This window comes from Anabrus simplex, chromosome 2 (assembly GCF_040414725.1).
Source record: "Anabrus simplex isolate iqAnaSimp1 chromosome 2, ASM4041472v1, whole genome shotgun sequence".
NCBI lineage: Eukaryota > Metazoa > Arthropoda > Insecta > Orthoptera > Tettigoniidae > Anabrus > Anabrus simplex.
The window spans coordinates 501,468,135-501,480,502 of NC_090266.1; the positions used below are offsets into that span (position 1 = coordinate 501,468,135).

The window sequence follows — 12,368 nt, forward strand, 5'->3', positions numbered from 1 at the left end:
ATCTATTGTCCCTGGCAATATTTCGTTGATGGATCATAAATTAGACAACGGCGTGTTGGGAACAAACTTATACATGAAGATGGTTTTCCGTGGTTTCCCATTTTCACACCAGGCAAATGTTGGGGTTGTACCTTAATTGAATCGATTATTTCAGAAACCAGTCAAGCGCCAAATCTGTCATTTTTGGGAAAATGAAGAAAACTGTCTAGCATCAGACAAAATGTTATGGTAGGAGTTTTAATGTTTTAGCATGAAAGTATTATATCTTTTAATACTTTCTATCTAAGGAAAAATATTTTGTGCTCATTAACTTTGCTGCAAAAAATTCCAAAAAATTTCTACTTAACTGGTTTCTGAAATAAACAAGTGTTGCAAACATATTTTTATGGGATGATTCTTGAATTTTGAAAGGATTTTGTCATTAAAACCCTTATTTGTGGAAATAGAAAATATTTTAATATGTTTAGACTACATTGCTGATACAAATATAATTATTAAAAGGATGAAATCAGTAATGACAGGAGGTAATCAATCCTCATAAATAAACTCTACAGCACATACTGTCTCTGTAGTAGGCCATTGTAAAATGCTGTCATAAGTGTTCATATCCCATCAGGTAAGGTTTTAAGGGATTTAGGTCACGTGTCTTCTTGATATTGATGGGCAACTAAAACAAACAATAACAAAGAATAATGTAAGGCTCAGACCAGTTATTTCCTTGCCTGAGTAAGAAATATAACCTTCTCCTTTCACCCTTGCAATCCGAATAATATTACGCATGTGAGTTTGTTTGTCTATCACCCCTCGTTTCATTTTAGATACAGGTTCGTCTTCTGAACTTTCAGACATATCACTACTGTACCGTGAAGAAAATTTTCGTTCTACTCCTCGTCTTATTTTTATTTATGTGTAATTGTGCTTGCAAGCTGTTTTAATTCAGGTGTTATTTATACATGTTATATTGTATTATGTTTTTGCATTGCCCTTTCCTTAAATAAAACGTTGTCCTCATTCCCTCATGGTCCCAGGATAAAGGGAAGTTTCTTCCCGTCCTGGGGTATTTTCTATCTTATGTTGGCTATCGTCCTCTTGCCTTCACGATCTGGTGAGAAAACTCCCCTCCCCTTTGGGTGTGCGCGCGCCTCTCCCTGCTGGGCAGGCGAGCGCTCGCTGGACCTTGCCGGTGATTCTGACTGACTTAAGGTAATCGCCCACTGCAGGGAACCGCGCCGCGCCGCGCGGAACAAGCTTGTGGAACATTCCACGGGTCATTTTCCGAGACTTCGCCCATACAGCACACCTCACCGCGCCGCCTCTCTCCAGTTGGGGAAGTGCAGCTCACACAGAAAGATGAGTTCCAGTTCCGAGGAGGATTTATTATTTGCAGTTGCGCTACTTGCAAATGAGGAAGAAGAAAAACGCGAAAGAAAAGTTTGGGTCCACAACATTTATGAGAAAAGGGAAACGTACGGAGAGTTTCACCATTTATTTCCTGATCTACTAAAGGACCGAAGTAAATTTTTCCACTACTTTCGTATGTCCCAAGAAAAATTCTATGAACTATTGAACCTAGTTAAGCCGTGTGTAGAGCGAGAAAATACCACCTTTCGCCGAGCTGTACCATGTGAAGAAAGACTTGCTGTATGCCTCAGGTAAGTTATTTGATTCATTTATATTTTAATTTCATATTTTCTCGTACAAACAGAGTAACACAATATAGCTACAGTAATAGTAGTTACTGATAATTCAATGTAGCGTATCGAAAAGGTTTTTATTTATTTATTTATTTTGTTGTCCGATACACAAAAGCCTATTTTATCCGAAGTTACTTTAGGGCTAAAGATGATAATAGATTATACAATTGCATCAGATTAAATAGTATGAAATTATCACAGAGCTGCTGAAAATTTCCATCCTAAGGTAAAGCACTAAATCATTTTAAGACTATACAGGTTCTGGAGGAAATAAAATATAAAATCATTGATTCAGTGTTTTTTTCAAAAGGCGTAGGTGAACAAAAGTTAGTTGGGAAACTAAATAAAACTTCCCCAAAGGCTGAATTTTTAATATACTTTTTTAAAATGGATTTTTTTACTAACATACTTTTATGGAACATGTTCCACTCTCTGAAATAATTGTAAAAATGTTTGTCCGGAAGATATGCGCAAAAGAAAATCGTGCAACTACGCCCTTTCCAAAAAAATAGACACAAAAACGTTCATTAAATTGTTTTAAAATGCAATTTATTTGCTAGAGACAGATATTTACAGAAATACGTGACAAAGACTAACACAAAATATAATATCAGTTTAGGACTTAAATTGGAATGTTTCGCAACACTAAGAAATTAGTGCAAATCTAAAGCACAGACAATTTGTTCAGATGGAATGTATTTGCTACACACTAAAATTACCGTACTACAAATCTGAAGCACAGAGAACCACTTACAACATAACAAAGCCATTGTTACTCAGCAGTTTAGGTTTGAAAACCTAATATACAGTATTATTTAATGCAAATCTAAAGCAAAGGAACATAGTTATAAAAAAACATTACTAAATAGAAATTCAAGTTGTTAAATTGAACGTATTTGCTACACTGAGAAATGAAAGCAAATCTGAATCACAGAGACAGATACCATGAACATATCATTGTTGCTCTAATAACATCTTATAACAAAAGCAGATGTCTCAATAATTTTGTGGGAGGCGGTATGTAGTTACAGCTCATGGAGAGTAGCGAAATGGTTTACACTTTAATTGTCGTTCACTGGGTGGTTGTCATCATTCGTCTGGTGATTTTGATTGAACTGGGGTGCCTGAATATGGCCTGGTGTTGGTGAGATTGGGATCTGTGAACCTGCTTGAGTGTGTGTAAGGATACTGGAAGAAGTCAAACTTGGTGGAAATCGATACTGGACAGGAATTTCGGGATGGATAAAATTTGGTGCTGGAAATGACTGCATATTGATTGCTTCAAATTCTGCCTGATGAATGATGGTGGAAATCTGACTTTTAATTTTTACTTGTAACTGTGGTGGAAATGTTCTTACTGTCTCTTCTACACTTTGAAAGTATTTGCGGAGATGGTCACCCTCTTGCCCCAGAGAAGATTGTCGCGATTTCTTCAACTCAACAAACTCTTTAAAAATAGCAGCCGAAGGTGTTAAAGGCGCAGTTTTCTTTCTCTTGCCACTCCACAATCCTGGTCGTTTGTCATTTTTCTGAGTATCTTCAGTTGTATGTGAGGAACCCGAGTCGACATTCTGAGATTCTTCCTGAACCTCAGAAATATCTGTTTGTTCATCGTCATCGGATGGAGTTCCTACATTGCTCACCTGGCTTCTCTGCATTGTGATGAAGGGCCTGATGAACTCCATTTGTGCCTCGAGGCGCCAAGGGTTGATTTTCTTGGCTGCTTGTCCAGATTTTGGTTGTCTTTTTCTTAAAGCCTTCCGATAACATTCCCGCAGGGACTTCCATTTGGCTCTGCACTCATCAGCTGAAAGTAAAAAAAAGATGTAATATAAATAAATAAATAAATAAATAAATAAATAAATAAATAAATAAATAAATAAATAAATAAGTTAATTATCTAACTATGCATAAAAGTTTAAATAATTTCTTAAATGTTTATATCATTATTGAAATATAAAAGCAATCAATCAATCAATCAATGAATTCAAATCAATTATCTAAAGGCTAAGCCTTGTCGCTGTAGCCACATCCCACGGTCTTGAGCAGTTCTCTTCATCGTGACGTAGGAAGCAAAACTGAGTATATCATATTTATTTCGTCCACTAGAAATTAAGAGAAACACGTAACCATCAATGGCTCAAAGCGAAATTGTACTAAATTTTGAGATGTTAAGAGACGTGCAGGATCTCTCCGAATATTTTACCAGTCAGAAAATTGTATCCTTTCAGTTTAGGGATTTCACAACTAAATTACAGGCTTTTGATCAAAATGACAGGGCATTTAATATTATCAAATTATTTCTTGTTAGCTGGAGAAAGAAAGTAATCAGATCAGAGATGAATTAAAATTTGTGATCATTTAACAAACGCAAAGAATTAGGCAAGAAGCAATAATATTTATTTATTTATTTTATTTATTTATTTATGTATTTATTTATTTACTTTTTCTTTTCAGATTTCTTGCTACCGGGAACTCTTTCAGAACACTTGCATTTAGCTACAGACTTGGAGAGACAAGCGTCAGGAGGATTGTGTACGATGTGTGTGACGCTGTGTGGACAAAGTTGGTTCCTATTTTCATGCCTCAACCAGACAAAGAAATCTGGGAGAGAAATGAACTAGAGTTCCGAGAAAGATGGAATTTCCCGAACTGTGTGGGAGCAATGGACGGGAAACATGTGGTGTTTGACAAGCCAGCCAACAGTGGGTCATTGTTCTACAATTACAAAAAAAGCTTCTCCATTGTGCTTCTAGCTCTAGTCGATGCCAATTATAAGTTTGTGATGGTAGATGTAGGGGCTTTGGGAAAAAATAGCGATGGGGGAATATTTTCTAATAGTATTTTCGGAAGAAAACTTCAGCAGAACAAATTGGACTTTCCTCCGGATAAAATTCTACCTGGAACGAATGAGCTCATGCCTCATGTTATTGTTGCAGATGAAGCATTTCCTCTGCAACGGAACTTGATGAGGCCTTATCCCGGTGATGAATCAAAAAGAAACACGGAGAAGAGAATATACAATTACCGACACAGCAGAGCTAGAAATACCTGCGAGGATTCATTTGGCATTTTATCTAAGAAGTTCAGAATATATCAGAGGAAAATGCAAGTTTCGCCAGAACATATGACGAAATTTGTTTTGGCAACCTGCGTGCTTCATAATTTCTTACGCGAAGATCATCCAAATCTGCTTGCAGAACTTATAGAAGAAGCTACACCTGCGCTTCAAGATTTGAGAGGCACTGGAGGGACGTACACAGGATCAGCTCTTCGGATCAGGGACAGATTTAAGGACTATTTCAGCTCCCATGCAGGATCGGTTGAATGGCAAGAAAGAATGATAAATGTTGGCCGAAGGAACACTAACGAATAAAAATTAATTCTTAACGTATTGTCCTCGTTGAGAACTTAACATGATAGCCTACAATTATTAGTAAACGTTTTACATTAACTAAGTAGTATAATTTTAGACTTTTCATCATAATGAACCTAAGTTATCGTTTTTAATCTCTATATATTTGTTTTGATGAACAATTGCCTGACCGGAAACATAATCATGAAATGCATAGGATATGGCAATGAATATGTGAGGTAATAATTATTATAACAAACAATAAGTTTCTTAAGTAATAAGAAAACAAAAATGTGATCAATTGTTAAACATATTTATAATGTTTAAATCTGATGTCTTTTTCAGGTTGCACTACATCTGTTTATCTTTTAACTCCTTTCGTTTACTCTTTCTTTTGGTATAGGATCATTGTTTTCTTGTCACGTAGTACAATTTTGTAGCGGCTTTTGCTTTTACGCTACTACTTTCCTTCCAACACGTTTTGCTGATGGATAGAAGGCTGAGCGTTAATTATGGTGTCCTTAGAATTTAATGGCTGTATGTATTTGATATGTCATTTTTTTAAAATTCTTGTTCACTGTACTGGGTAATGAAAAGTTTTAATATTATTTTATTTTATAATAGCTTTAACGTGCTTGTCAATTGGAAATAAATATACTTACCACTGAGGCCCATTTCCTTGCTGATTTCATCCCACGAATTGTCCTTTGCCAGATTATCGTGGTACTTGGGATGAGAGGGATCGTACAGATGGGGATATTCCTTCACCAAAAGCAGCAATCCTTCTTCATTCATTCTGAAAACCTGAATTTAAAAAACGAAATGAAAACCTTAAATTTGTTTTACTTAACTTAATAAACGTGACTGAGGAGTTTGTTGGAGAACTAACACGTTTACATTTTTAAATTATATTCTAATTAAATTTACAATATAAAAACCACATGAAAACATCCGGCTCGATGTTGATTTTGTTGAATTCTAGCTCAATTTGGTTATGCATGATTTTACTTACCACAATGAACGATGAGAACAGGACAGAAGAGGAAACACAACTCAGAAGACAACAGAAACACAGACAAGATAACAGAAAGGCGTACAGTGCACAATACCACTAACCGCGTGAAGGTACGAGCATGCTGGCACTAGTCGAGGACTCCCGAGGACCGCCGAAACGGCACGAAACCACATTCTTTCCGTTATTCCATCCTTCTACCCTCGCCCAGGCAAGCGCGCCGAAAGGAAAAAGTTCCGTTCCAGAAACCTGGGGGCTTCTGGCGCGGAAATTCCACAAGCTTGCTCCGCGCGGCGGGGCGCGGCTCCCTGCAGTGGGCGTTAAGCCATTTCATTTCACAAGAAGCAGACCACGGAAATTTCTTCTCGGCTGCGCTGCGCGGCGCGGCGCGGTGTAGTGGGCGATTACCTTTACTCGCTCGCTGCACATTTGCAGCCGGTCCCGCTGCGGCCTCGAACCGAGGACTCACCAGACGTGGAGGTAAGACCTTAGAGAGTTACCCCCTTGTGTAGCGCGTTATGAAAGTTGAGGAAGCGGATCGCAATCTTAAAGAATTTCATGTTAAAGCTCTAGTTTACGTAAGGTTTTAATGGGTTCTCGCCCCGGGCAAGTTTTCGCTAAAAATATAGTATGTATGATGGAGGTACTTTAGGGTCTTAAGACCTGTGTTTCCTTTTGCCATGTTGTCCTTATGTATGGGACAGATTACTTTTAAACAATGTTTTTAAATTTGTATTAGCGTAAACCATTTTGGTCTCAGAAGTTTAAAAGAGTTTCGGTAAATGTGTGTAATTACTGAGTACGAGAGGGTACCAGAAGGCTATGATGTATTGAGCAAGTATTATGTGTTTAAAATTCTTGCTGTTATGTACGATACTTTTGTGGTAAACGCTCTTGCGTAGTTTTCTAAGTTAAAGATTATACTGGTATGATCTAGAACCTTTTGGTACTATTGAGGAATCTGGGATACCAGGAGACCCTAAGTTGGGTGTTTGTAAAGTAAATGATGTATTGTTTACAGGGCTAGGCCCCGGTTTCTAACGAATATTATACTAATCAGTAAATTGTGCTGGTCACATGTATTTAAATTCTTTTAGAATGGTACTTTAAATTGGGACATGTCCCTGGTGTTGTTAAATATTGTATACCGAAGTAACGCAAGCTTCCATTTATATAATAAATTGTTATCTGGCAAACTTATCGTGCCTTTACGCCCCATTCCCTTGGCCCACTGCTTCTTTCCTTGAAAGCTACCGGGTATAAACCCAGTACAACTACGATTATAAAAACACTGCACTAAACCAAAGAAACACTTTTTCAAACAGTTGTTCACAAAACTACGAACATGGGATTCCAGAAACACAACAATGACAATATGAACAGCTGAACAGCTAGCTATTCTGGATTCAGAGCAGCCGGCAAGGTGCGGCACATTACAAAATGTACCAGCAGTTTACTGCAGAAACCAGCCAAGCTGGTTTCTGAACTAAATACGAAATACAACGTAATGCCTGACCATAATAGCAGGATGTTTCTTGATTGTTTTCAGCACCAAAATGTGCGTATATCTTCTTAGTAACATATTCTGCCATTAACTCATTTTTTCACTTTTTGGCACATGACTGCGTTCTGAAATAATCGGTTCAATTAAGGCCACGGCTGGTTCCTTCCCGCTCCTAGCCCTTTCCTATCCCATCGTCGCCATAAGACCTATCTGTGTCGGTGCGACGTAAAGTAACTTGTGAATTAAGGTACAGCCCCAGCATTCGCCTGGTGTGGAAATGGGAAACCACGGAAAACCATCTTCAGGGCTGCTAACAGTAGGGTTCAGACCCACTATCTCCTGAATACTGGATAGTGGCTGCACTTTAGTGACTGCAGCTATCGAGCTCGGTATATATATTATATTGATATTGAGGCTAAAATCTAGCGTGTTGTGAAACTTTCAAACAAACAGGGTAACCTGTTTAACTTTATTATCGTTGCATTATACTTGATATAGACACAAACTCTTAAATTTCTTGTGAAATGTTATAAAACTGTATTACATTTCACAATATCGTATTATTTACAATGTGTATTTAAACGAATGGTTTATAATCAATTAACGTGCCAGGTACTCATGTTTTAAACCTATCATTTAGGGATTTTTCGTTGGGGTACACTGAATTTTATCCATGAGTGAGTGGTACAATCACAAAATAGTTTGAGAACCGCTGCTCTATACGATTCGTCGCAGGTATTGCCGACTGAAAATGAAATGGTGTATGGCTAAAAGATCTGGACGCACTCCGAGCAGAGTGGGCTTCGGCTCAACTAGCCTGGCAGTTCTGTATTTGGGAGGCGCATGGGCTGGTCCCCACTGCCGGTTGTCCTGAAAATGGTCTTCTGTGGTTTTCCATTCTCCTGCACTATGGCAAATGCCGAAAGAGATCCTTTTGTTAACCACGGCCGCCACCCCAGCACCTCCTCCGCACCTCAAATAAACTCTGTGGACGCTATTTTCAAGAACGGACGTTTTTCTTTTGACAGTAGATTAGAACTGAACTGAAAAGGCTAGGACCTCCGAAACCCGATTTAAATATTGCACAGGTTCAGAATCCTTGCAAAAGTAAATCGCACATCGTATAAGCATGCAGACCGGTTGTGTGGATGTGAGATAAGAAATGCCTACTTTTGCTACACGGGTTTGGCTATGAAGTCTCGCGATCTCGCGTAGACATTAACTGATGTTACGGACCGAAAACTGTTGAATGAGTTAAATACAACAACGTAAATCTAGAAGTAGTGAAAAGCATACAAACAATAGTATTCAGTTCGCGGTGCTTGGTAAGGCAGACATCAGGTGCTAGTTAGATAGCTCGTATAGGTTGAAAATTAACCAGTTCAGTAAGGACGTATCGAAAAACTGTTACATACACAGTAAACTGATTGAGTGCATTGAGTTCATGGAAGATCTGAGATCGCACTGCGAGGACACAATTAAACCAATTCATCGGATAATCCTGGGATTTTTCGTGAGTTGGGTAATGTAGTGGTCGAGCTAGAGTCTATTTTAAAGGGGCACATTCAAAAATCTAAGATCCGTGTTTTTCTGGGACTATCTAAATCTATACAGAACGATTTTTTAGGCTCAATCTATTCCACGCGTTTTCAGTTGATATATGACGAGATTTCTCTGAGACAACCAGAATAAACTTTACAGTCATCCAAAATCTTTACTCAGTTCAGTTTTGGAGACGAAAACAGTTATTATCAATCAATCAATCAATCAATCAATCAATCAATCAATCAATCAATCAATCAATCAATCAATCAATCAATCAATCAATCAATCAATCAATCAATCAATCAATCAATCAATCAATCAATCAATCAATCAATCAATCAATCAATCAATCAATCAATCAATCAATCAATACTGATTTGCATTTAGGGCAGTCGCCCAGGTGGCCGATTCCCTATCTCGATAATGATGAGCGTAACAATGAACAAAGTGGGCATTTTCGTGCACGGCCTTCTTTCTTGCCTTTACACCTGTGTGTTGCCCGCTTATCACATTCGAACCATCATAGCTTTGAGGTATTGTTTTTCCAGGGGACTTATTTACCTCCAGTTAAACTAGTTCGGCAAATAACGCTTGGCTAATTCCGTATATAGGCCTACGTAATTTTCATATCAGATCCTCAGTGACGACATCATTTAAATGTAATCATCATTGTATATCCAAGTGGCCAAAACAGCTGATAAGGGCAGCCTTAAGACCTCAATTTTCTCTTCTATTTTCTGCCAAAGTTGTCAAGAAAGAGGTGTGGTCTGACCTCATTTCCTTGGCAACAATCTCTCTTACTCACTTCTAGCCCCCTCCCCCCCAGGCAGTTAGTAAGCGGACCTCCCTCTAAATATTGTCAGAGCGCATCTTTCTGTAGTACGAGTATAGTAAAAGGACGATTACGATACAAAAATAAATAGTATATACGTCTTTGGAATGTGGTACTAAAAAAATATTGAAGTTAAGAAAAGTGGATGGGATCTCGAAGAAAGAGGTAGAGAATAAAGATGGCAAGAGAACAAAGCGGTGAACTCTGACAAGTAGCAGAGATGGATAGACAGGATAAATCTTAACACAGTCAGAACTTATTCCCATACATGTAAAACGAAGTATGGTGGGTAAGAGCGTGAAAGGAGACCAACACCGTCCTATTACAAACGGTTTTACATTAATATATCTGCAACAGTTATGCAGAGAAGAAAATATCTTCACAGGACAATGTGGTATAAAGAGCTAAATGAAAATTGTCGATGGGCGGATGACCCAACGGCAGTTTTTGAATGATCATACCTTCAATTGTACCATCAAACATTCTTTTATCTAGGAATATGGCCTTCGTCTTGTTCTTGTCATTGTTCTTCTGTTCCCAAGATAGCTTATTAGTTTCCCACTAACGTCGATGGAATTTGAGGGTGTTAAAGAGCAACACCACCTCGATGTTTGGCTCCTGGCATGTTAAAATATCCCCTGCGAGATTTACCCACTACGTCTCTTAAAATCTATGGCAATGGAAGGGCTGTAACGGTTCAAATCCCGTTACAAACATTCATTTGTATTATTATTATCTTATTTGTATTACTATTATCATTATTATTATCATCCTTTATTATTATTATTATTATTATTATTATTATTATTATTATTATTATTATTATTATTATTATTATTATTATTATTATTATTGTTGTTGTTATTATTGTGTCTGTATTTTTATTATTACTATTATTGTAACAATTATTATTGTTTGATTCAATTCTATAATCTGATTTCGCTATGTATTATTAAATTATCGCTTGCTTCGTTGCAGTTAATTTATTGTGTATATATATATGTGTGTGTATAGTAGCATTAAAACCATGCAGAATCATAGTTGCTGCCTAATACCAGATTTGGATATGTTTTGGGAAACCTTTTGAAATTGCAACATATGGTGTAATACTGTTACATTAACTGTCGAGTCATCGCTCTCTCATTGTGTGCATTTTGTGATGAGATCATATTTAAGGAGTTCCAAATTTGCCTGAGGCTATTTCAACACAATATGTAACGTTTTTAGCTAGGTGGAAGTGACATTATAGCTGTTTCTAGCTCTGACGTGGGTGTTATACCATGTGACAACTTCTGTCTATATAGAGGTCTGTATCCTATAGCAGCTAATCAGTTTTTAATTAGAGTTAGGCCACAGTTGCTCAATGAGTAAGGGGATGAAGAAGAAGAAGCAGTCACATGGATACGTAATCGTCAGTGACCAAATGGATTATATGTTCGGTGTGTGTATCGTGTATCTCTTCGGTCAAGTTCTAGTGTCAGCTGGGTGACAGCCGAATATTAAGTCGTCGTAATGCAGACTAACAGTTATCAGTTAATTACTTGTTAAGTTGATTGTGAAGTGTGAATATAATTTCAAGTCATGCTATATCTAGTTTGTGAAACTAAAAGGATACATCACAAAATTAGGTTTGAGATACCTACAGCTGATACCAATTCAAAGAAATACGTCGTAATAACACTCAAAGTGTTCAAGGTACAATTAAGTGAACCAGTGAGGGATACATTTCTTGTACGACTTTCAAGTGTCCCGTCAAGAGGATTTCAAATTTAATGCCTACACTTTCGTTCAGTTGCAATTTCAGAATTTTGTATCATACCTATATTATCGCAACAAGTCTTGTCATTTCAGTTATCAGTTTAAATAATAATTTTGTTTAGTATCAAAGACAATTAATTGTTTCATTTCAATAGTAGATAAGATAACCTCACATTTTAATGGGGAATTCAAACTTCAATATCCCTTTCCCAGAACCTATATGTTATGCTGTCAAAGTAAGCTTATTACCTCACACCCTAGATACATTCAACTCTCTCATGCTATTATCGTTACATTTGTCCGGCTCCATAGCTAAATGGTTAGCGTGCTGGTCTTTGGTCACAGGAGTCCCGGGTTCGATTCCCGGCAGGGTCGGGAATTTTAACCATCATTGGTTAATTTCACTGGCACTGGGGCTGGGTGTATGTGTCGTCTTCATCATTTCATCCTCATCAGACGCGCAGGTCACCTACGGGTGTCAAGTCGAAAGACCTGCACCTGGCGAGCCGAACATGTCCTCGGACACTCCCGGCACTAAAAGCCATACGCCATTTTTATCGTTACATTCATTCGAAGTTACAAAGTGTCACCGCAACGTGGGACTCCAATAAATTCAGAACTTGTTCTGAATGACAACATGCCATAAGTTAATTTCGGGAAGAGTATGC

The 12,368-nt window shown here is 37.7% G+C and overlaps 2 protein-coding genes across 2 annotated transcripts; one reads left to right on the top strand and one right to left on the bottom strand.

Moving 5' to 3' along the window:
• Positions 1–1,343: 1,343 nt before the first annotated feature.
• On the top strand, positions 1,344–5,487 carry LOC137498359 (uncharacterized). The gene is made up of 2 exons (XM_068225806.1): positions 1,344–1,652; positions 4,152–5,487. The coding sequence occupies exons 1-2, from the start codon at positions 1,351–1,353 to the stop codon at positions 5,068–5,070; spliced, it is 1,221 nt and encodes a 406-aa protein (XP_068081907.1). The 5' UTR covers positions 1,344–1,350; the 3' UTR covers positions 5,071–5,487.
• On the bottom strand, positions 2,233–6,404 carry LOC137498360 (uncharacterized). Its single transcript, XM_068225807.1, has 3 exons — positions 6,166–6,404; positions 5,712–5,853; positions 2,233–3,501 (listed from the first exon to the last, which is right to left on the bottom strand). Exons 1-3 carry the CDS (start codon positions 6,235–6,237, stop codon positions 2,756–2,758), a joined length of 960 nt encoding a protein of 319 aa, XP_068081908.1. The 5' UTR covers positions 6,238–6,404; the 3' UTR covers positions 2,233–2,755.
• Between the last annotated feature and the right edge of the window lie 5,964 nt (positions 6,405–12,368).

Excerpts from the sequence above, each read along its gene's own strand:
- LOC137498359 (XM_068225806.1), top strand. The coding sequence starts at position 1,351 with ATGAGTTCCAGTTCCGAGGAGGATTTATTATTTGCAGTTGCGCTACTT. Across the intron at positions 1,653-4,151 it reads AGACTTGCTGTATGCCTCAG|ATTTCTTGCTACCGGGAACT; the intron begins GTAAGTTATTTG and ends TTTTCTTTTCAG.
- LOC137498360 (XM_068225807.1), bottom strand. The coding sequence starts at position 6,237 with ATGTGGTTTCGTGCCGTTTCGGCGGTCCTCGGGAGTCCTCGACTAGTG. Across the intron at positions 5,854-6,165 it reads CATGCTCGTACCTTCACGCG|GTTTTCAGAATGAATGAAGA; the intron begins GTTAGTGGTATT and ends TTTTAAATTCAG. Across the intron at positions 3,502-5,711 it reads CAAGGAAATGGGCCTCAGTG|CTGATGAGTGCAGAGCCAAA; the intron begins GTAAGTATATTT and ends TTTTACTTTCAG.